Here is a 24,467-nt window from a genome sequence, read left to right on the forward strand (position 1 = left end):
AATGCCATGGAAGGACATCTAAGACTCTTCACTATTTAACATAGGCTAAGCTACTGTAGTCTTTCCCCTTCCCAATTTTCTAAATTTTTCTCTGTTCATCCCTCCTTCTCTCCACGTTGCTTCTGAGGCCACTTGGGAGCGCTCGTCGGCTGTGGTCTAACTCTTAACTGAATGATCTCTCCCAAGAGACTAGACCTTGTGGCAGTGCAGCTGGATGAGACTCTCTGGAGGATGTGGTTTGCTGATCTCAGAATCTCCTTGATCAGACTAAATGTCAACAACATGTCTCCACTATCTCACACAGAACCTCATTTGCTCAGAGAGGAAACTACACCGCACTCTGCACTTCTAAGGGCATATGTGCTATTGTTGCGGTTGTTGAGTTGCAACTTTACAGGTAACTGTTAACTACCCTTTCGTATTTTTTAATTAATTACATTTTTAAATAGCTTTAAATAGCTTAAAGACTAGTACAAGGAGACGGTGAAACAATAGTGCCATTGCTAGCTGTTAGAGAGTCCCTGTCCCCCAACTCCCTAGTTACTACACAGGCTGTTCTGGACATCATGGTCACTAGTGCTCAGTCGGTGATTAAGATGTCAGTAAAACACACACAGATTCCTGTATTTATAGATAGTGCAGTGCCCGTGATGCAGCTGTTGATGACAGTTCTTCTCAGTGGTTTTGGTACTTATATTTCTCAGATCACAATTGAAATTTTCTGTCATCTCTGAAGTGCCAATCAGGGCTCTAGAGTGCGACCAAAATTTGTACAGGTGCAACACAAACGTTCCTAGGTCGCACCGGTGCACCTAACCTCCTCTCATCCGCTGCCTCTCCAGAAACAAAGCGTTTGTTCTCCTCACACTCATGGTTGGATCATATTGTGGTCTAAACCAATCAGAGACAGAGATGGGGTGGGTCTTTGCCTCTGGTTGGCTGTGGTCCAGATATTCCTGTAGGCCTACACTGCTTCGTGCTGTGCAATTGAAATTATGACCTGAGCACCAGAGAATCCGTTACGACGGACCTGGGTATTGTACGGCCCTTGGGCCACAATGGTAAATAAAAAATGTAAAATAAATAATTGTGTTGAGCGTAGTAAATATGTAGTCCTGAAAGACTACAGTGATCAGCAATTTACATATGTGGGCTTGCACAACCTCACCGACAGAAGAGTTAGTTGTTGGTTAGCCCTCGAAAATTAAAAAATTAAAGGTTGATACAGAATGTAGAATCAGCACTAAAGAAAAAAACAAACATGGACATAATAAGAACTTGACTGATTCAGTGGGCATGGGCCACTGATGGTTTGCTAGTTAAACTGCAGACCTTGATCATCACCTGTCTGCTGTCCTTCGCATATTCACCTCAGACATTCAGACAGATTTTGATGCACTTAATTGTTTCGACCACTGGATTTTTCTCACAGAACAAAATAAACTGAAAAAAAGTATTGCTTTTTGTATAAAGTTGATCAATTGCATATCTTTGACATACTGCAAAACAACTTTTCAGTGTTTGTGTATTTGACCTACACCAAAATGTAAAATATTTATATAAATATTTACAGAATATCCTTATTCTTCTGATAACCAGTAGCAGCTAATCATTCAATATATATACTTCACTGCTTTTTTCAATGCGAGAAAAATGAATAGTGAGCAGAAATAAGTTCAATATATCATTGATGCGGCCCTCCAACACATTTTAGGTTTCTTATGTGGCCCCTTGTAAAAATTAATTGCCCACCCCTGAGTTACGGAGCTGGGCCAAGGAGCTAACCAATGGAGCTGGGATTTTGATGCTCGGGAGTGTGTGGCAAGCTGGTTTAGCCAAGGCCAAAGGGCAAGAAGGCCAAATTACAGGTGTTGGCCATCTGGAGGGCATGCAAGTGGAGACCCGCTATAAGACTTTGAGTCATTAAATGTTAGGATCAGGGAAGCACTTTTAACCAGTAGCACTTTCTATTTTGAAATGTTTTATTTTGCTTTAAATGTTTTAGTTTGGCAGCTCAGCGAAGCATTTAAAATATAAATATTTTTATATAAAGTATAATTTTGCTTCAAATAAATAAATTATTAACCTACACCTCATTCTTGTAAGTAAGGCCCATCAGTGCAACCAAGGTTACAAGTTAGTCTGGAGCCCTGCCAATGCTGTGGTAGCCTACATTTATGCAAATGATTATGTAGCCTTCATTTATCTGCTTTTTCCTATGTTATAAATTGCTGATGTTATATTTATCAAAATGTACTATATTGGTTCTCTGTCAAATTGGCTTACCACCACATACATGTAATATTTTCAACAGGCCAATTTTAAAATACAATAAATATGATTTAATGTTATTGCATTTGTTAAAACTTTAACAAAGTTGTGTATGAATGAATTTATATAAAACTATTATTTAAACTGATTTTAGTGTTTTTTCATTTTCATTAATTGGCCTTGACCTTTTTATTGTTTATTCGCATTTATACGATGATTAAAACAATATAAAGATACAAGAGAAGAAAGCAAAAAACATGCACCACCCCAGAAACGTAATAGTCAATATTATACATTAATCGAGCTAAACAACATTTTCCAAGATAAACAATTGAAAGAAGTCGAAGTTTTACCATACATGTCTATATGAATTGTAAGTTAATTACACGTGTGAAACAAAAGTGAAGACAAAAGAGAATTGTTTGAAAAGTTTAACATGAAATGTAAAATGAAACTCATTTTATATCATTGAACATAAAAAATACGTGATTGATACAAAAATATTTTACAACTTGCAAAAGAAAGAAGAAATGAGTCGAAATGATGCATAGGAGAGTTACATATATGTTAAGTTGTCAAAATATCAAAGAAAAGAAAAGACCTTTAAAAATGTAATTTGGTGCGACAATGAATTATTTAATGAAAATTAACATATTTCCTTAACCTATTTACATTTATTTTACAAGTTCTCAGTAATATGAAGTCTGTAGAAACAAATTATTTGTATTTCTTCTGAAACTCAATAGTTGTTGATATTTGTTTGTGGTTCTATAACATCATAGTCACCGACCTACATGTAGTTAACATACACATTTTTCCTGTGAATTGCACAAAACTGAAAAAGATGCATACCTGATCAGAGATTTATATTTTAGCTTCAGAAATTACATATGGCGTTTTTATTTTAATACAGTTATTGCCATTTCTGGTTGTACCACATGATGGGGCAACCATATATTGTCAATAATCTATAGATTAGGAAGCAATAAATTGCATGCAAAAACAGATTTGTATTCAAATCTAAACCGCTTACGATGACAGACCATTCATGATATTTTGTAAACATTTCATGAAAGATTCAAAGAACAACAAGGATTGTTGGAAAGAACTACCCTGGAAATCCAGAGTTCTTGCGAGAGCACAACTTGAATTTGCTCAGTGAGTCACTCTGGCAATGAGAAATTATGCTCATAACCCATGCCCTTGGAGCCGAGCTGCACCAATCACATTGGTGTATCTGATAGGCGGGCCAGAGGATATAAACTCCTCAAAAAAAGTTTGGAAAGGTTATTTTGGTCAATTATTCCTCCCCTTCAATCATACCAATTGGTATTTTATATAATTGGAAAGCCTGTTTAGTGACCTTTACAACGAGGTATAACTTGTGCATTCGTGGAATGAGAAACACAAGTAATCATGTGGGTAGCGGCCCAAAAAAATGTGCCAAAATCCTCTGCAATATTCTTCTGTTGGTATTCACTCTCGTTTTGAGCTTCAAGTGTGATCAGCTTGGGCGTGCTGTATGTGCCAGTGACCAACGCAAACATGTTGGCTGACTTGCGACAAATCCTGGTTGAGGAATGGGATGCCATCCCACAGCAGTGTGTGACCAGGCTGGTGACCAGCATGAGGAGGTGCCAAGCTTTTGTGGCTGCGAATGGATCTTCCTACTAAAGGTGACTCAATGGTCGCACCACATGATTTAAAAAAATTCTGTCAAAATTTACAGACAGCATTGGCCACCTAAATAAAACTAGCTAGCTTCTAACAGAAGGGCACTATGACATCAAAATGTCAATTTGTAACATTTGTTTCTATCTTTTTGAGATCATACCACATGACATCCGAAAGTGGGAACTAGATACCAGCCATTCAAAAAGTTATTTTCTTCAAAATATGAGAGAGGGTTATAAACCTGCTGGTTGCTTTCAAGGGTCCTTTGTAGGGATGGGCATTCGATTAAATTGTCTTAATCGATCGTTGGGAGAATTAATGATCGATTATCGATCAATCATTAATATTTTTTAAACAAAAATTCACTATTTATAGGCTATATTAAAATGCAGTGAACATAGAAAAAACACTGCGTGTTTCCTCATTGAGATCTTGATTACAGGATGAACAACTTTTTCTGTACTCCTAAGCAGCGGAGCCGACAGCTAGTAGCCGGTGCTCAAACACAACTGACTAGGCCTGTCGCGATAGTCAATATATTGATTTATCGCACAGTATATGAAATGAGCGCAATAATTTTTGGTGCCGCGATATATTGCAACTGATCATTTCTATAATAAAAAATAATGATTATATACATTTTTACATAAGAACGAATGTCACCAACATTTTAGTTGATCCCGCTGCCTCAGTCATCTTGTCTGCTTTCTGTGTCGAAAGCGTACAGGCGGGACTAGCGTCTCCACACACACAGAGCAGACACCGACAGGTGAAGAGAAGGCGTGCATTCCGCTTGGAAGCGGAATCCTATAGGATATGGTGCACCACCACACAAATGCAAAAATAATTAGGTGATTACGATACATGGCTACTGGTAAAAAATGTTATAAGCCACAACTGCATTAGCCCTGCAAATTTTTATTCAGGAAAATGAGCATATGAACATGCTCGGGAGAGGCGAGTACGGAGTCGATTTAAGAACAGGCCGGCGTAGAAAAGACTCTCTGCAGGAACTGAGGTTGCTGCACAGTACTGCTTAGCCAGGACGCTTCTTGGAGCGCCAAATTAAATTAAAGTAGACTCGCAGCAGAATGCAGGGTCAGGTAGCCTACCTTTTTTGATTGTGTTTTCATAATTTCTAACGTCACAACTATTAAAATTCACGACGCATGGAAATCGTATTTAAATTGTTCATTAAATTTTTCATTTCATTATATTAAACTACACTCATAAGTATTCGAAAAAAGTATTAAAATACTAACTTACATTAGGATATCTGGATATTTGATTAACCACACCCATCCCTACAAGAGCAGTGTAATTTCATTAGTGGTGGGCATAGATATTTTTTTTTTATCTACATTAATCTCAATGTAATCTTGGCATTAATGTAGATTAAAATGGCTCATTTGAATTCCATTGAAGGCATTCAGAATATGTGCTACCCAAATAATGACTAAAAGTAAGTCTTTGAGAACGGGTTTCTCAAGCCAGGTGAGCGAGGAAATTAGTTTGCTTGGTTGATAGAGCTGTGCTGATTTTTTAAAATCTAGATTAATCTCAATGTAATCTTGGCGTTAATCTAGATTAATCTAGATTAAAATGGCTCATTTGAATTCCATCGAAGGTATTCAGAATATGTGCTACCCAAATAATGACTAAAAGTAAGTCTTTGAGAACGGGTTTCTCAAGCCAGGTGAGCGAGGAAATTAGTTTGCTTGGCTGATAGAGCTGTGCTGACGGGCTTTCCTCGGTTGCACTCAAACAGTAGTTTGACGACTACTCTTCCCTGCGCTACATCAGTGCTTGACCCGGCATCTTACGCATTAGCTAAGGGATGCTTTGTGTTTAGGTGGTATTTGAGACTGGAAGAACTCCTACAGTAAACTAATTCCACAAGGAGCAAACAACCTTAGTCTTGTCAAGGTTTCCATTGGGAAGCTTCTTAATAATACATTTTCCCTGATGCAGCATAGCTGCATCCATGTTAGCACGTCACGTTTGATGTGATAATTTCATACACAAGGCATACACACACGTTCGAAGACTCGTACTCGCCCCTACAGTGCAATTCGGCTTGGTATACATCCGCGCTAAAATATCAAGATGAAAGTCATCATAGCTTGCGTAGTATAGACCCAGCTCCCAACCCAACTTTGAGAATAGATTAACGGCAATATTTTTTTTATCGGCGATAAGAGTCTGCGTTAATGCCGATATTGGCCCACCACTAAATTTCATATAAGACTACAAAACACTTTGGAAAGAAAGAAAACTAATTGTAATACATTATGAGCAAATTTCCAGAAGTTTTCAAAATAGCAGTCATGCCTGACCGGTCGCACCACATGATATTTTGACACTTGCAAGTAACAAAAAAATTAGAAATGCCATAAGATTTTTGAAAAATGAATATGGTTACATAAAGGGGAGAGACATTAAATATAAATTGTGTTTTTTTCTATAAATCTAGACAATTTTTTACTGGACAAAATGCAATCGGACAGAAAATGTAGGCGTCATGTCATTGACCTTACACATAGGTCTGGGTGATAAATCGATAAAAATAATTATCGAAGTAATGACTTCCCTCAATAAAGATATCGTAACATTAATTCATTTTCAATAATGTCGATAGAGAATAATTAGGAACAGCAGTCCATTTAATTTCTGTGATGCAGCAGGAAGTTGCGGAGAAATGGTAGCCCACGCTCACTAAAATATACTGAGCACCTCAAGTGGAGTAGCTAATGTTAACTGCGGAAATTGAGTCTTTTTGCTGAAAACAGTGGCAGTGTAGCCATGGAGAGGGAGCAACTTCCAATTAACAAATTATTGATAAAAAGGGTTTGTCTTCTTCAGTTATTTGGAAGTGGTTTGGCTTTTTGAAATCCGACAAAGAGCAGAGCAATGTTCGGTGCAAATTGGTGTCGTAAATAAACAGGTGGTTACCAAGTCTGGTAATACGACAGATTGCAAATGTGACTTTTTGTTGACCTTGACCTACGGTCTCGGATTTGAACAAATCTCTGCTTATGTAACGGGTGTGAACCTGTGAAACTCACTCCTCAGGTATGTAATCGGCTACCCAACGAATAGCTAGCTTTTCTTTGGCGTAGCTGGTAGTGGTTGCGCTTGGCAAGTCAAGAGGTCGTGCGTTTGAGCCCAGCGAGTGGCGAACAACGCCTTGTAGTGACGGAGCGTGGCCACGTCCGTTACATACCGTCATATTGGTGCCGTGACCCGGATTCACGAGGTTAGCACTAGCTAACCGCCGGAGTGAATTTCAGAGGGGTGAATGTAACGGGTGTGAACCTGTGAAACTCACTCCTCAGGTATGTAATGGGCTACCCGCGTCAACGAATAGCTAGCTTTTCTTTGGCGTAGCTGGTAGTGGTCGCGCTTGGCAAGTCAGAGGTAGTGCGTTCGAGCCCAGCGAGTGGCGAACTACGCCTTGTAGTGACGGAGCGTGGCCACGTCCGTTACATACCGTCACACTTACAAAGGTGTTTGTAGTTCTGGGGGGTTTAGCAAGCTAATTTTCAGGCTAAGTAAGAAAAACGCCCCTCATTTTGGTTCGTGGAACTTTCGATAAATCACCAAAGTAACATATCAATTAGCACTAACCTGCAGGCTAACGTAAATGTGGCTGGATAAGCTTGCCACATCCCCGGAAAATAATTGGCAGCTCTCTTTTTGAGAGACCCAGTTGACCAAGGAGATATATTCTAGTTCGATTAGTTTTCCATACCAATAGAGTTCTTCGCAATCGCCAAGATCCTTTATTTCACACGGATGAGTTCTTGTTTGAGCGATATCGATTCAGCCGACAAGGACTCATTTATTTGCAAGACCTTCTTGGGCCGTACATTGCAAATGTAGCGGGGTCTCGTCGTGTTAAAATAGAAATACTTAATTTATCATAAAGTTCGGGGCACCACCCTAATATTGGTTTAGGACATTAGGGAATCCTATATTTAACATGTAATATTCAGTTTCATCTTTAGGAATGAATTCGTTCTAAGTGTAGAGCCAATCGTAACATCAGTGAACACGCACGTCAAAATATCTTTACAATGAATTTATTCAAGTAAGGTAAACGGATCTTATGAACAAGTTAGATTATGGATTTAATATGAGTTATTGGTTTCAATGAACAGAATGAAATGGACTAACTTAAAGAAATACAGAAATGGTAAGTCAATGATTACATCCTTACAAATCATAAACAGAGCTCACGCCAATGTCATGTCTGGGAGGAAAGAGCGTTAGCCATAGTTACGTTTGATCAGGGGTTGATCAATGAGGTTGAGGGCGGTTTGCGCCAAAGGTTCATTTGAAGAATCGGAGGTGAAAGCGCGGCTGCGCTGCCGGGTCATGTGGCTGAGTCTGGGGGATCTCAGTCAAGTCGCAATGATAATTGCGTTTTTGGTTCTTCTGTTGAAACGTCCAGATAGTGTCGCGATCACTATAAAGTTGAATCTCAGGAGAAGCTTGGAGACGTCCTTTGGAACACCAATCCCAATGGCGTTCATGCCATGGTTGGTTTCGCTGGAGTCCGAGATTGATGGTCATCTCAGATATTTATACAGTTCAGAGTTCGAGGGAGGACCTGTCTGGGGTCAGACGTTGATTGGGGGAAGCTGGGTTGTCAACTCCCCCCTCCTTCCTTCACACCTACCAAAGGTGTGATCTGGTCTCTGGCTGGTTCAAAAGATCATTCAAATATTGTTCTGGACATCTTGGTACAGTTACAAAATATAGTTGAATGATTGTTTTATTAAGAGAGCTTTGTGTAGATACCAAGAATGACATGGTTATCTTTCAGGAAGAAGGAGTAGTTACTAGAATCAAGATTTCAGTGAACACAACATTAAAACAAAGTAACAAACATGACACAAATATCCCTCTCATAATTCTCCACCTTGTACTCTCGTGGTAAAGGTGAAGTCTGAAGAACTTTCCTCAAAAGTTCTGATTAAGGTATGTTCTTTGTTCAAATGCCGCCAAAACGGATGCAAATGGTTGCTGGAGACGTGTCGTCTCAAGCACGCCCTTTGAAGCTTGCAAGCTAGCAGGAGGGCTGAGATTGGGGAGGTCCTCCCCCCCAATTCTATGGTTCCTTTGCATCGGCGTTTGGTGGGTAATCAGCATACTGAGGGTGTCACAAGGGCTGATTAGGTTTGTCTGATGTGATTGAATCACTCTTCAGGTGTGGCAAGATGTTGGCTCCGTGTGGTCTTGCTTACCTCACTACACAAATATCACACGCCGCAGCAAGCTTTATGAACTTATGCTGCTGTATATATGGAACGCTATGTTTTAAGAAATGTCTTGTTTTATCTGTTGTGCCTGTGCTTTTTATGTTTCACTGTGGGAGAGTGGGAAACGTCATATCGATCCCTTTTTATGTCTTGACGTGAAGAAATTGACAATAAAGCTACTTGAAACTTTTACTGTGCTTCAGACTCTCTGCCGAGCCTTGAGGTTTTTTTGTGTCAGGTAAATTCTTATACAGTAGCCTATAGGCGATGCAGAAAACATTGGCCAAGCCGCAGCATGCGTTGCTGTAAGTGTAGGCTATTGGCGCTTAACCAGCTGATGAATCAATTAATCATATTCCCTGGCCATGTCCCAGTCAATGAAATCAAAGAGGGATTTACACATAGGCCTACATGCATAAACACATATATAGTACATGATATAAGCGCTTTCAGTAGGCCTACATATATCCTCAAAAGTGTCTATGAATTTGTATCAATTAGATACTTTTTGGCCTTGTTTTTATATTTATTCTGAAAGAGTTGATATCATTATTTTCACTAGCAAGATCTCATTTGATGATTATTTTCCATTAAGGCACATTTAAAGAAATGTGATCTGATAGATTGGGGTAATAAGGCACTTAAGATGAGCCTATATATTTGACCAAAATACGCATTTAGCTTATCGGCAATTTTTTGCCATGCTGCCTGTCTTGCTCTGGCAGTGGTGGCGGTGTTTGACTTAGCCATAATAATATGCTTATTGTCTTCGTAGAAACTCATTATAATAGTTTGCTCGGATGGCGAGAATATCACCGCTCTCTCTTTTGTCTTTTCCGCCATCATACCGTTAGAAAATCACGGTTTTGGTGATTGACCTTTCCTGCCTTTTGAAGTAGGACGTGCACGTGCCCTGATGAGTTTAGCTTGATTGAAATTAGCCACATGATTTGGATGCGGATCACCCGTCGATGAACCGATATTTGCGGTTCTCAATTAGCTCGTTAATGTTAACGGGCTAAAGGGCCAATTGATTAACTTAGCTTCAACCCTAACGACGAACGGGCCCCTGTCAAAGTCCATATTTGTTTTTTTATATAATACAACAAAACGTAGGAAAATCCCAAATCAAACATGACAAATCTGGAGCAGACGCCATGTTGTCAACATCTCCAAGGCAATCGTTTGCGGGCCTCTGGAGAGGTCCAGACCGAACAATTTCTTTGTTGCTGTCTTCAGTATCGTCTGGATAGTAAAACCATAGACATAATACATGTATATGTCTACATAATATATGTCTATGAGTAAAATTCAGTTGACTGGACCGGTGATGAGGTCAATACGCCGCTGGCATGACTTCCCATTAGCCAATCAGAGCGCTCTTACTGTTGTTGCCATATAATAATAATATATTAGAAACTTTTTTTACCACCTTTTTTGCGCCAAGGTATTGATAGGTAGGCTATTGATAAAAAGCAAGGTTTTAAAAAGCTTAAATTACTTGAACCCAGGTACGTGCTCCCTGGGTGCAAGCATTTCTCTCACACCGCTCTGCCTAAACTTTAGCTGAGTGTAGGGAAAAAGTTGAGGAAGAGACTTATTTTGCTACTACTACTGATCTGTAGTCTATCGTCTTAATTATAGTTATCGAATGTAAATATAAATATCTATATCGATACGTTTTTACCCATATTGCCCAGCCCTACTTAAACATTAATTATGTCACAAAATTCACTGATACTGAAAGTATATCCTCAGCCAGCCCCTTTGAAAGCAGCTAATTGTTGGTTGTAAAAGCAAATTTGCTTCTTAACAGAATTTACCTATTTTCTTTACTGCGATTAGTGTAATTTAATTGCTGATGCCTTTTTTGCATTAGTTCAATCGCGGTATCCTATTGGACACCGTTGGATTATAAAAAGGACACCTGCAAAATATTAACTTTGTAGTGCCCGGTTCTCGAGTCGAGATATTCGGAGGAAACTCGCTGCAGACCAGAGGACCATTCAGAGTGAAGAGTCTGTGACTCGATGAGAGCAAACCAAGCTGCGACGAATAATTTTTTCATTATTTGATGTGGAAATGCTTATCCAAACAACATCATTTGTGAAACTGCACTCCATTGGGTTATAAAGAGCACACATGCAGAATATGAAGTTTGCAGAGTGCCCAATTCTTGAGTTGATCATGGGAAACTAAACCCATTCTAATTTGTACACACACACACAAAGATTCCTGGTATTATTAGAGAGATGACTGGTTCACAAATCAGCCAACCTAAGAGGAACAAAACAGGTTGTGTGAGTTCCAACTCCTTTCAGCCTGTACACTGCAAACTGTCACGCTTTGGAGTATGTTAGAATTGTTTTGGCCTACTGATGCATTTTGATTGTATTTTCTAAGTGACCAATATCTGGGAAGGATATTGTATGCACAATCTAGTCTTTCTGTTCAGAAATAAGAATTCTACCTTCCACTCTCGATAGCTATGCATTTATTTATATTAATAATAATAATAAAAATAGCTGCAAGCAGCAATGGGGGTTCCACCACAAAATGGCAAAATATTGGCCAACAACAATAGGCTGAATGGGGATTTGAACTCATTTGAGCATAAGGTTACACGTGAGTCTCTATCCTCTCTGCTACACACCTACTGTTGAGATTTTATTAATAGAAATGGCAGAGTATTACCATTGGTCAGCTTTGGGACAAAGGTTAAGAAACAGTTGACCTTTCAATGTCTAATTGCATGAAATTGCACATGGTACTACTTCAGAATGATGTCATCTCGAAGCCAATAAGGTTTGAAAAACCATCAGTCAAAATGATATTTGATTTATTGACAGAAAGATATTGAAGCAATGTGGACATTTACATAAATACACCCCTTTCAGCCATTTTGTATTGCATTTCTTATTCCATTTCAGCCTACATAAAAGACACATCAGCCAACACACAACTTCCATGAATGGAAGGTCATGCCAAGGCAGAAATGTTTGGTGGCCTTATGTCGTCCAAAAAATACCTCCCACAATCAAAACCTTGACCGCAACACCGCCTACAGTATTTGTCAAAGATGGCTTGATAACCGTATATAGTGACTGGCCATGAGAAAATCTCTTTCCAGGACCTCAGTCAATCCACTATCACAAACAGCCAGTGGGAAACTTGGCTTGGCCACAGCTCATATTCAACTGCATGCGAGAATGGCATATGGCAGTTAGGTGGCTGACTCTCTCTTCCCATTAAACTACACAACATGCACACTCAGGGTGACCAACAGCAGCATATTAACTGATGAACATTAACATTACAAACATCTAACGGAACGAAAACAACAACTGAAATCCCTCGCATGGCTGTTGTAACCAAACTATTCTCCACAAGTCTGCATTTTTTGACATGCCGCACTGCATGCTGGGTACCCAAGAGCGCTGACGCTGATTATCTAGCTGTGCTCCGACTGCGTGATATGACGAGATGCTAGGGACGCTCTAAGGTCTGGGAGTCTCCTGAAATGGAACGGGTCTTTCTGCCTTGAAGCTGCGTGCGCATCATCATCAAGACCCCATGGATATGTCAAGATAACATCCAAGCTAACAATTTCCCCAAATCTGACTGCAGCTTTGTATACCATATGTACTGTGGTATGCTATGGTTGTTGGAGTTAAACAACTTGCTTAATTAATTAAATGTCTGTTAAATGTCAAATCCAACTATAAATGTATAAAAGAGGGTTCCAATCAATCTGAATTATTTTTAAACCTAGACGTTTAAAAGACAACCTTTGCCTAAACTGACATGCACCAACTCAGAGAACTGAGTTTCAACATCCATTTACACATTTAGTCTCTCTTTTTTTACTCTACTCTTAAGGCATAACTATGTTCAACTTAATGTCTGCACCTCTCTGTCACCAACTGTCTCTGGAGTGGGGGCTTCACAGGGTATCTACAGGTGTAAACAAGTTAAATGTAAGACTTTTTAAGACCTTTTAATACCACTTCCAAATAAAATTAAAGACCAAATTTACGATGGAAATACAAATCAAAAATGGAAATGTACAGTAATCTTCCCAAATACTGATGTATGGTAAAATGACAACAATCGGTTGAGTTTAAGAACATGACTAAATGTGTCTAATGCGAAAGGATAACACAAAAATGTAATTGCTGTCCTAAATTATATTTTTTATTATACAATGGTGAAGCAGAAACTAGCAATTCCATGAACCCCTTGGAAAAAAAGGCAAATGTGTGAGCTGAACTGATGTGGAGCACAAATCATCTAAGAAGAAGTACTTCTCTTGAGTGGTTTTTATTCAGATGACTGAATACAATCTGAATCTTTGGATTCAGTTCAAAAGTCTATCACTTGAAATGGTTTCATTACTTAAGACACTAAAAGTCACCAGCTTGGCATGCTGGGACATGGAAAGGATTAAACATTTAGACTTTCATCAAAGTAAAAAATGCTGGTTTGTCCTTTTCATCAATGTCCTCAAAAAAGCAGTCTGCAGAGCTACTGTGTCTGTGGGGTGACTGTCTGACTCTGGAAGGCTGGCAGGCAAGGGCACGCAGGGCCTGCAGGCAGGCAGTCAGGGCAGAAGCTGTCCTGGGGTCAGGGCTGAAGAGAAGCTGTCCAGCTAGAGGGGGTAGTCCTGCAAGTTCAGGTAGTTCAGCATCCTCTGTTGAACAGGCCTCTGCACTACCCTCCAGACCTTTAAAAATGAAGAAAGGATCCATGTCAGTTGTGAAAAATGAAGCTTTTTACATCTACACTTGACATAAACTACAGTTTTGACTTTGAAATGTAGTGGCATTACTTGAACTTGAATCCAAATGTGTTGACCTGATGGAGCTGCAAAGTCACTCCAAACATTTGGTTCGATTCCAGGCTCTGGCAAGAGTATTTAGCTCTAAACTGGTCAATATATACACATCTGAGAAAAAGACCAGCTCAACCTTTGCCTGTATTCAGTGATTGTTAGAGACCTTTTAAATAGGCTGACCGAGTGAAACTAGCCTGGCTAACGTAGGTCGCTTTCTCAGGCAATGACGAATGAAATAGGCTTGTTTTGAAATATCCTATATACTGGCTATCTTCAGCAGGCTCTTGTCTACAAAAAGCAGGCCTCCGTGACATTTTAGGCGTAGAATTGAGTGAAAGACAATATTGTTTACACACTGCCAGTGAGCAGTGGTGGTTCTAGACAAATTTTACCGTAGAGGCCAAGGGGGGGCCAGTGTTTAATCAGAGGGTCACATAAAAAACGGAAACAAATGATATTTAAACATGAAATACTTAAATTTGCTTTACATTAAAATCATACAAAATGCTCTGGCTCTCCCTCTTCCAGCTCCTCAACTCTATCAATACCTTGATTTGTTTCTCTAACTTCTTTGTTTACTGGGGCAAAAAAGGCTGCAATGTCCCTTCCTCGGTTTATGATGACTACTGGAAGAAGAAAAACGTGTAAAAAAAAAAAAAAACAACAAAAAACTTTTTTTTTTTCCTTCAGTCAGCTCAGGGGGACCACAGGAGGGGCCATGGACATTTTTACAGGGGCACTGGCCCCTCTAGGCCCCCGTGTAGAAACGCCCCTGCCAGTGAGCGAGCCGAGTCTGTCTCTGAGGCTAACGGTGCGTTCACACTGCAGCGGGGCGGGCAGAGCGAGGCGTCGGCGTCCAATTAATTTTCAATGAAACCAGGCGTTGACGCTTGCATAGGGCATTGTGGGAAGGCGAGCGGGGCGTTGAAAGTTGGATTTTCTCAACTTTATGTAAATGAGGAGCGTGAAAACGCTAGCGTTGGCCAATCGGGTTGGTTTCTTGTAATGTAGCAACTGTTGGTCATGGTAAACATTTCTAGGCTGACAATTTCAAGATGGAAGAGCAACTCATCGTATGTGTCTTCATACCCAGTATTTTATGATACGTCTATGTTCGATTACAGAGACGTAAACAAAAAAATGTCCGTGGTGTGTATTTTGTACTTTAATTCAGTTTCGTCACATTACGTAACTTTCTTCTGTGCTGACACGCCCCCCGAGTATGGTGCACTGTGGGAAGGCCAGCGGTGCAGAGCGGTAAAAAACGCTGCAGTTTGAGCGCACCGTAACCCTCCGTTCACACTGCAGCGACGCGAATCGCTTGCCATCGCTCGCCTTCCCATAGTTCACCACGCTGGGGGGCGTTTCAAACTGATTATGTAGAATGTATTTCTCTAAAATCACTGTTGTAGTTGTCATGGCCAAGTGTGCAGATTTGGGTTTACGTACTCGCAACAACGATCAAAGTACAGCTTATATACAAAATACAAAACTGTTTCATAAACATACACGTTGACATGTGTAAAAACGTTTTATTATATTACTCAAAGTGTCTGCTAATCTGTTGATACGACCAGGGAGTTCCAGCCGGGCTACTACTGTAACTAGCTAGAACAAAGTTACGGAATGTGACGAGAGACTGAATTTGAAAGTACAGAAAACCCACCAAGGGCACCGTCAACAAACCTGTGCCAGGCCTCATTCTTTTTACCGTTCCTTGGCTCGCCGGCGAGCCAGCAACGCTGCGCCCCCTCCCTCAGTGAGAACGAAAAAATATATATTTTTAGACGGCTAAACATATGATACCTCGTTGGAAAGCTACGATTCTTGTGCTTCCATTGAAATAAACCAATTCAAGCTCAACTCGCAACAGCAAGTACCGTCAACGTCTTAGTCCGGTGACCGTTCCTTCAACAATGCCAGAGAAAAAAGTTTAACCTACCTACGATTACTTCGGAATCTTCCAGGTATGCACACAACTCATCAAAACCTCATCTGCTTACATTCCCAAAGGTCCAAAGTATCAAACCATGTTGAGTAGTTGTCCAAACAATGAATTATATATTTTTTCAGTCTCTCACGCACTATCGCTCATAGGAGGAGATTTCGGTAGAGTACAAACGCGGGGATAGTCTTAAAATGGCCGCTACACTCTACCCTTTTGATTGACACCCTAATCGACCCAATTGGAGCTTCCATGCCCCGGTGACAGCCCTCTAAAGCCAACTAGGTCTGTGCGTCATTTCAGTTGGTTAATACAAGACAGAAGAAGATTGAAGTGAATGCAAAAGACAATTTGCTAAATGAAACGCAACTCGCCGAGCGGAGCACAAAAGAGAAAGACAAAAGAGGAGAGTAAACAAGTAGTTGTCAAACTGAAACTACTGAAGGAAACGTAATTTTCTCTCCACTGGTATCCAATGATGCGGCAGCTAGCACAAGTGCTGCTCAGTGAAGTTTGGCTACTAACAGCAGCTACTGTAGGCTAGCTTGCTCGTTGCACAATTTATCGGGATCAGCTTCTCCATGCAGGTCTCTATACTGAGACCAAATTTGGCATGGTTACTGACAATGATCGCTTCCAGCAAACTTTTTTGGAATTAGCCATTTCCCCCTAAATAAATGTCAAGTTTATTTATGTTTTTGAGGGCATATTTTCAGTCAGTAGATGGCATTGTTTGAATCGCGATTCCATCTGAAATACTGCCGGTGACAATGTTGTACAATAGCTTGTTCTTAATGAATGAATGCAATATGATCATCATGATGATGAAAACTTAAGGTGCCATAGAGGTTAGCACCGTTTTACACCGGATTGCCCAATATCTTCGTTTGATCCAACTTTTCAACTGAGGTTGCTATAGTTTATCAATATTCCCTCTTGCAGGGGAAATGAGGAGACAACTGTTTCATTCTACACTTCACTTTTTGTATTTTGAATTGTAAATGAGCAGCAACAAATGTATGCTTTTAAATTTATGCAATCCATAAATAGTATAGGCATACACATTTTTATATAAAATATACAGAAATAACAGTTGTAAAAATTACAGTTAATAAACAAACCCTTCTACAACCAACGCTAGCAAGCACACCCTACAATTTCTCTAGAAATTGTACCCTCTAGTTATTATTATTAGATTAATAATTATGATTGAAACGAGTGAGAATGGGAGTTAAGGGGGCCCCATGTCTGTCTTCGCCTGGGGCCCCCAAGTCACTAAATACGCCACTTGGGACAGGTGGTCACCCTAGTGTAAAGGGGCAGGATGAGTCTGTGAGAATTTGGAGCGCGTGCTGTGGAGCAATTCACTTGAATTCAATCACATATTGACATACCAAGGTGAAATTGTTTATGGTACTTCAGAGTGATGTTGTCTTGAACCCTATTAGGTTTGAAAAACCATGAGTCAAAATTATATTTGATTTGTTAACACAAAGATGTTGAGGCAATGTGGACATTTACATAAATACATTTCAGCCATTTTGTATAGCATTTCTTATTCAATTTGACCCTTTATAAAAACATGTATTCTACACATCTGGAACAAATTTCAGAAGGGTTTTGACGGTTGTACCAAATTTGGACAGTACAAGAAAATTCATAAGTCTGACAATATGGGTCCTTGAGGCCTTTTTGTTCCCCATGAGAAATAAGGCATGAATAATTTTCAGGCATTTTGGAGTAATGGGGTGCTGGGGAAATCACGTAGACTTTGGGCGTGTTTTATAGCGCCACCTATGGGCGCACATGGGCCACTAGCCGTCTGGGAGTAATGAGTGACCTGTTGTATCATTGGGCCAAATTGGAAAAAATGGGTCCAGGACTTTTTGAGCTATTGGGCCATTTAGTGGAACTAGAGAGGGTACAATTTCTGGGGAAAATTGTAGGGTGTGCTTGCTTGCTTCAGTTGCAGGTGGGTCCGTTTTCCCTTCTAGTGATATTTTCAAGCATTTAGCCTACTCATATTGCATAATTCATTAAGAGCACCCTTTGAAACAAGGAACCCCCTTTGAAACAAGCTACTGTAACAACGTTGTCACTGGAAGTATTTCAGATGGAATTGCGATTCAAATAGTACCGTCTGCTAACTGAAAATAAGCCCCCCAAAACGTAAATAAGTTCGATATTAATTTAGGGGGACATGGCTAATTCAAAAGCAGTTTGCTTGAGGCAAGCTAGCTGCCGTTGCTATTCACACTCCACTGATTGTTTGAAAGCGCAGGAAATTAGAATGTTTCTTTTGTAAGGGATAATGATAGTAGACCCGACTGTTTCGCCCTGAAGGGGCATATTTCCCCAATAATGACCGGCGTTCTATACATTATCACGCTTATTACACGGCTAAATGCCAACAAAAATAACTTAACACAGTGTGACTTTTTTCGTATTGTTAATCAGCAGAGAAATAGTTCGCTAAAGACATTGAACTTCATCGACTTTGAACATTATTTAGGCTTCAAATCAGCTGACGTCGCTAAGCAACAGAGTACGCTGGGGTTGAAAAGTTACCGGACTACTTGCGGAGTGCTACAAAAGATGTGAATCCGAGGCAAAAAGGCCACTTACCTTGATAGTGGTCAAATATGCATAGCAACGGTCAAATATGAGAAAATTGTTCACCGCATAACGTTGGGAAGCCCCATTCAAATGAATGGAGCATTCTACAAAATTAAGAACAGCCGTGTAATAAGACATAATAAAGTTTAAACATAGCTGTGGCATTGAAGACAGTACTGTAGCCTACTACTACACACTGCCAGTGGGCGAGCCGAGTCTGTGACTCTGAGGCTAACGTCAAAACAAGACGCGGTCTCATTCAAAATCGCCATATCTTTAAAACACTGTCCATTTGGATGTAGAATTGACCCTGGTACGAAATTACAAAAATACTCACCAGACGCAGATTGACAACACTGTTGTTGCTGCCGCAATCGTCAATGGAGGCTGACGGGGCTCTCACGTAGCAAACAAATCAAAGTTTTTACAGCAACCTACATTAAAATCTCACCCCCTGGCTGTTTTCACAATAGTCATATCGTCATAACATTTCTCTTTCAGTTTTTTAGTTTAAAATTGAACCAGAGCCTGCCCACTCCCTATTAAGCCCCATTGTAACAAATGTTGTTGCAGTTCCACCATAGTTCCACTGGGAGTGATCGCGGTTGAGTGCAAAATGAATGGGAGTCGATGAAGCTAAACGGCTAAATTTGTCTCTTTCGCCTGATTGTCGTTGATAAATCTCAGATTTGACTGTAGTTTTTGCATGTTCAACATGGATTACAGGTCAAAAGATGAATGAAAGAGTACTTATTTCCTTTTGATTTCTTACAGGGTAAGTCGTTGTTGCCCATAACACGCTAGCATTCTGCTAACGAATGCTGATTGGTTAGTGAAGGAATGACTACGACAAGAGATCCCAGAATGTCAGAGCATTAGCAACATTAGCAACAACATTAGCAAGCCAAAACTCTTTCCAGCATGTGTATTGACAGAGAGAGCCTAACCTGCCAGCTGTGTTGTCGATGCCTTAAGAGAAAAGTGGAAGTAACCAGAGCTTAACGTCAAGCAGTAGCTCTGGTTGTACGATGTGTATGACGTCAATGCCATTTTCAAAGGCTTTTTAGAACAGAAAAGCGACTTTAAAAAAATTTAACACCCAGTGTTGTGTATTTTTTTTGCCTCCCCTTTCGATTTCAGAATTCAAATTACTAGACAAAAAATGATATCCTGAGAAAAGTGGATTTTGAGGGGTATAGCTTCATATACCTCCATTCATTATGCACTCGACCATTAGCGCCCTCATATGGAACTTGAGTGGAACTGCAACCAGTTCAGAACCCGGAAGTTTCCTGAGAGTGGGAGTTCTCCTTTTATTAGACATTCTCTGTTTGAACTATAAAATTAACTATGAAAATACTACTATGACGCTTTCTAGCATGGCTGCCGCCTAAAAGACTAGGCGGTCTCACGGGCGACCTGCACTCGCTCAAATTTCAAAGACTTTCACGACCTAAATCAAATCAAAAATCCTAGATTGCAGTTCCACTCTAAATCACTTTCTCTACAAAGCCAAATGGTTGTGATTTTTGGGGGGTGCTATTTTTCACTTGTAATCCAAGCTCCAATTTGCGAGCTAGAAAGTCTATCACGTTGTATCCATGCGTCGTTGCTAACGTGTCTTGACGTGGTGACGTAGCTAGCACAGATTACCCTTCATCGACAAAAGGCACTTTGTCGCCTCAAAAACATTGTAACCTCCTAAACTGTGCAACGGAACGTAAATCCCAATATAAGCAACGCAATCGAGACCAAGACGAACATTTTGACACAGGGGTTGTCTATGTAGTCCAAATATTGACTGATCCTTAGGAGGGCAAAAATAAAAAATACAAAATAAATATATATGTGAGATAACAATGGTTTGTGCTCGCCGAAGGCAAGCACACCCCAATAAGAATACTAACAAAAAGCACTATACATTAACCTTGTATAGTTATTTTCTACTCAGATGCTTCATGGCGTATTTCTCTCTCTGCCCCCCCCCCCCATTCTGTTTTGTAACCAGAAAAGGGAGAGCTCTAAAATGCAACACCATGTTGATTAGTTTGAACTGGGGCCCGTTCGTCGTAAGTGTTGAAGCTAAGTTAATCAATTGTCCCTTTAGCGCGTTAACATTAGCGAGCAAATTGAGAACTGCAACTATCGGTTCTTCGACGACTGATCCGTATCCAAATCATGTGGTTAATTTCAATCAGGCTAAACTCATCAGGGCAAGTGCATGTGCACTACTTCAAAAGTTAGGAAAGGTCGATCACCAAAACCATGATTTTTTTACGGTATGATCGCGGAAAAGACGAAAGAGGGCGGTGATATTCTCGCCATCCGAGCAAACTATTATAATAAGTCTCTATGAAGACAATAAGCATATTATCATAGCTAAGTCAAACACCACCACCGCTGCCAGAACAAGACAGGCAGCTTGGCAAAAAATTGCAGATAAGCTAAATGTGTATTTTGTTCAAATGTATAGGCTCATCTTAATTGCCTTATTACCCCAATCAATCAGATCACATTTCTTTAAATGTGCCTGCTGGCAGTAGGCTTAATGGTAATTAATCATCGAATGAGATCTTGCAAGCGAAAATAATGATATCAACTCTTTCAGAATAAATATGAAAACAAGGCCAAAGAGTATCTAATTGATACAAATTCATAGACACTTATGAGGATATATGTAGGCCTACTGAAAGCACTTATATCATGTACTATATATATGCATGTAGGCCTATGTGTAAATCCCTCTTTGATTTCATTGACTGGGACATAGCCAGGGAATATTATGAATTGATTCATCAGCTGGTTAAGCACCAATAGCCTACACTTTTCTTACAGCAACGCATGCTGCGGCTTTGCCAATGTTTTCTGTATCGCCTATACTGTATGAAAATGTACCTGAACCTCAAGGCTATGCAGAGTCTGAAGCACAGTAAAAGTAGCTTTATTGTCAATTTCTTCACGTCAAGATATAAAAAGGAATCGATATGACGTTTCCCACTCTCCCACAGTGAAACATAAAAAGCACAGGCACAACAGATAAGTCAAGACATTTCTTAAAACATAGCGTTCCATATTCACATACAGCAGCATAAGCTCATAAAGCATAAAGCTTGCTGCGGCGTGTAGTGATGGAAAGTTCGGATCATTTTACTGAATCGGTTCTTTGAATGTCGTTCAGTAAAATGAACTAATCTTTTCGAGTCATTTGTTCATTTCGGTGGGAGGGGGGCTCTACGTCCACTGCAAGCCAAATAATATTCTCATGTAGGTTAGTGTATGACATGTGCAACAGCAGATACTATTTCAAAATAAATTCCTGCATTAAAATAATGTATCACTTACCAACCCAATGATGTGCGTTCACCTTCATGAACGCACAAACACACATACACCAGATAAGATGTACTCCACCTGGTTTCACATATCATTCAAAAATGAAGTAGATCGAAAGTAAGTCTGGAGGTGGCCATTGATTCACACATTGACAGTGCACATATTCTGCAGTCTATCAAACATCTGCTACAATCCAAAATACGTCTTTGTTGAGGAGTAAGGAATTTTGTCAGCGCTGTGGTTGTTTGGCCTACATTCCCCCACGGAAACATGGCTCAGGTCTCTCTACTCCACATGTTTGTCTAAGATCATGTTATAAGCCTACCTCAGCACCAGCTGGACCAAGTCTAGCTTAAAGTCAAAGTGAAACAGGCCTACTACACGAGTTTTTCGGATCAGATAATAACATAACAACTGAACTTTAATGACTTATATGTTTCAAACAGGCTACCACTACAATATTGCATTCAATGGAATCTAGTGCCAACTTAAATGAAGAGGTCTGTTGCATTCATTCATTCATTCATCCATAAAAAGTGATGTACAAATAGTATAGCAGATAATCAAGGAAAAAAAAATAAAAAAAATTGGGATCAGTATTACAGAGGTAGGTGCCAAGGAACAACTTTTACCAGGCACAGTATGACAATAAAATCTCCACTACAAGACAGTGCCATAACACCACATTGACCAACAACCATTGACCTATTTTAAACCCAGTCCTACTGCCCTCAGGCTGATAACATAGCCTACTTCTGATGTGATCATGCAACCGCAAGTGTGAATGTGTTTATTGTTGAGATGAAGCAGGCTGTGTTTTATCATGTAAGCCTCGGGATGCCCTCAGGCCAGAAGACAGCGGTCTCATGACCCGCCTCACAAACAGTTGAGCAAAACTTTTGATTAAAATATTTTGTTTACTGTTTCTTAAACTTGCATGGCTGGGTCCTTTCCTTGGTAGATTGGACCCTCACCCAGATAGTCTAGTAGTCTTTGCCTGGTCATTATGCGTGTGCATGTTTGTGGGCTTGTGTTTCTCCTGGTCTCAGACATGATAACTTACAGCCCCTGTAATCTCTGCACCAGTGTTTGCCTGTGACTCTTTGACCCAAGGACATCTGCCATGATCTCCCTTGATGAAAGACAACGGAGGTTTTATGGAATGGAATACTGTAGAGGGATGTGAGAAAGAAATTAATGTCTCAGGTCCTCAGAAGATCATTGAATGAATAATATTTAGTTTATTATGCATCCTTTTCGAAATCAGGCGATAGCCTGGGAATGTCTAGGCTTATTGTTTCAAGTCTTTCTCAAACCAAATTTTCTCAATGGCACGAATAACAGCTGAGTTACTTCTTTAGTACGCTAACATTGTATTCTTGCTGTATTTTTTTTAGGTCCACAGAGGAGCATTGCAACTTAAACGTTTTCAGCTTTGATGCAGTACAGGTAGGAAAAATCACAACTTTTCTTTCATTTAGTTTCAACCACCCTCACATCAAACACCAAGAAAGGTGCCTTTTATGTACACTGTAGACATCCTTTCACCCTTTAATGCCTGTGTGTGTTTGTTTGTCTGCAACTCAATAGCCTGTTTTGAGAATTGTGCACCGTATGAAGTTTAAATTTGGTTTTATGCCTCAGGACCCATGGACATGCAATGAAGCGTGTGAAGTTTTTGTGAAAATAAATGGAACTATAAATGTGATCGTGTGACATCAAGGAATGTAGCCATGGGCCACCCTATCAGTATCCTCCTTAGTCTTAGCTCACGATGGCAATAGAAAAGTGTGGATGCTCAACATTAGCCCTGTTATTTATCATATATAGTTATAGAACTATATATATATAGTTCTGCTACATACATTTCAGTGCGACAAAGTGTTCACGCTTTGCACATGTTTTCAGCAACTCAGTTCACACGTATATAATGTACTGAGAAGCAAATCATGGAATTTGCTTTACAGCACTTTAAAATTGACATGATTAATTTGTATGTAGAGTAATGTCCAAAACTCACATTGACCAATTAATGAGGGAAATGAAGACAAAGCATCTGCTGACAATTCTGCAGACTGTGGATTCATGAACTCCGAAAAGATCCCCATCAACCATCTGAAAACATCTTGTGGCATAAAATTGCAAAGCCTCTAGAGAGAACTGGAGAAGTGGTGGCACAGCAAAATTCCTCTCACTTCCATGCTTGATTGCTGGTCCAAACTTCTCATTAAGGTATATGACAGACTCCTTTGTGAATCTATACCGCTGTCGTCTAAAATTCTATTGGGTTTAACCTATCTATAATTTTCTTGCGAGGAACTCTTTCCTCTAACCCCATCCAGCGAAGATAATGTCAACTAGAGAGCATACAATTTCTGGGGAAATTGTGAGGGTGTGCTTGTGGCTGCCCCAGCTTTCCATACACTCCTGGTGTTTACATATTTCAAAAAGCATTTAAGTGTATGACTACAGTTCTGACCATTGTGTTCCCTTGATAATAAGTTTGTAAAAATGACATGCATCACTCAGA

General features: G+C 39.9%; 1 protein-coding gene across 3 annotated transcripts in view; it reads left to right on the forward strand.

The window, feature by feature from the left end:
• nck1b (NCK adaptor protein 1b) overlaps window positions 1-24,467 on the forward strand; it is a 115,207-nt gene that overhangs the window by 33,488 nt on the left and 57,252 nt on the right. The window contains exons 1-2 of one of the 3 annotated variants that reach the window (XM_084702874.1): window positions 22,802-22,822; window positions 23,335-23,386. Coding sequence is in view for 1 of the 3 variants with exons in the window: in XM_084702872.1 (XP_084558998.1) it covers window positions 23,100-23,119; window positions 23,335-23,386 (72 nt within the window). In the remaining 2 variants the exon portion in view is untranslated. Of the gene's footprint in view, window positions 1-22,801; window positions 22,823-23,061; window positions 23,120-23,334; window positions 23,387-24,467 lie in introns of those variants that run through there. The other 2 variants (XM_084702872.1, XM_084702873.1) reach the window with 2 other exon arrangements.

The sequence above is a fragment of the Hypomesus nipponensis genome, chromosome 8, assembly GCF_054491055.1.
Source record: "Hypomesus nipponensis isolate SF chromosome 8, ASM5449105v1, whole genome shotgun sequence".
Taxonomy (NCBI): domain Eukaryota; kingdom Metazoa; phylum Chordata; class Actinopteri; order Osmeriformes; family Osmeridae; genus Hypomesus; species Hypomesus nipponensis.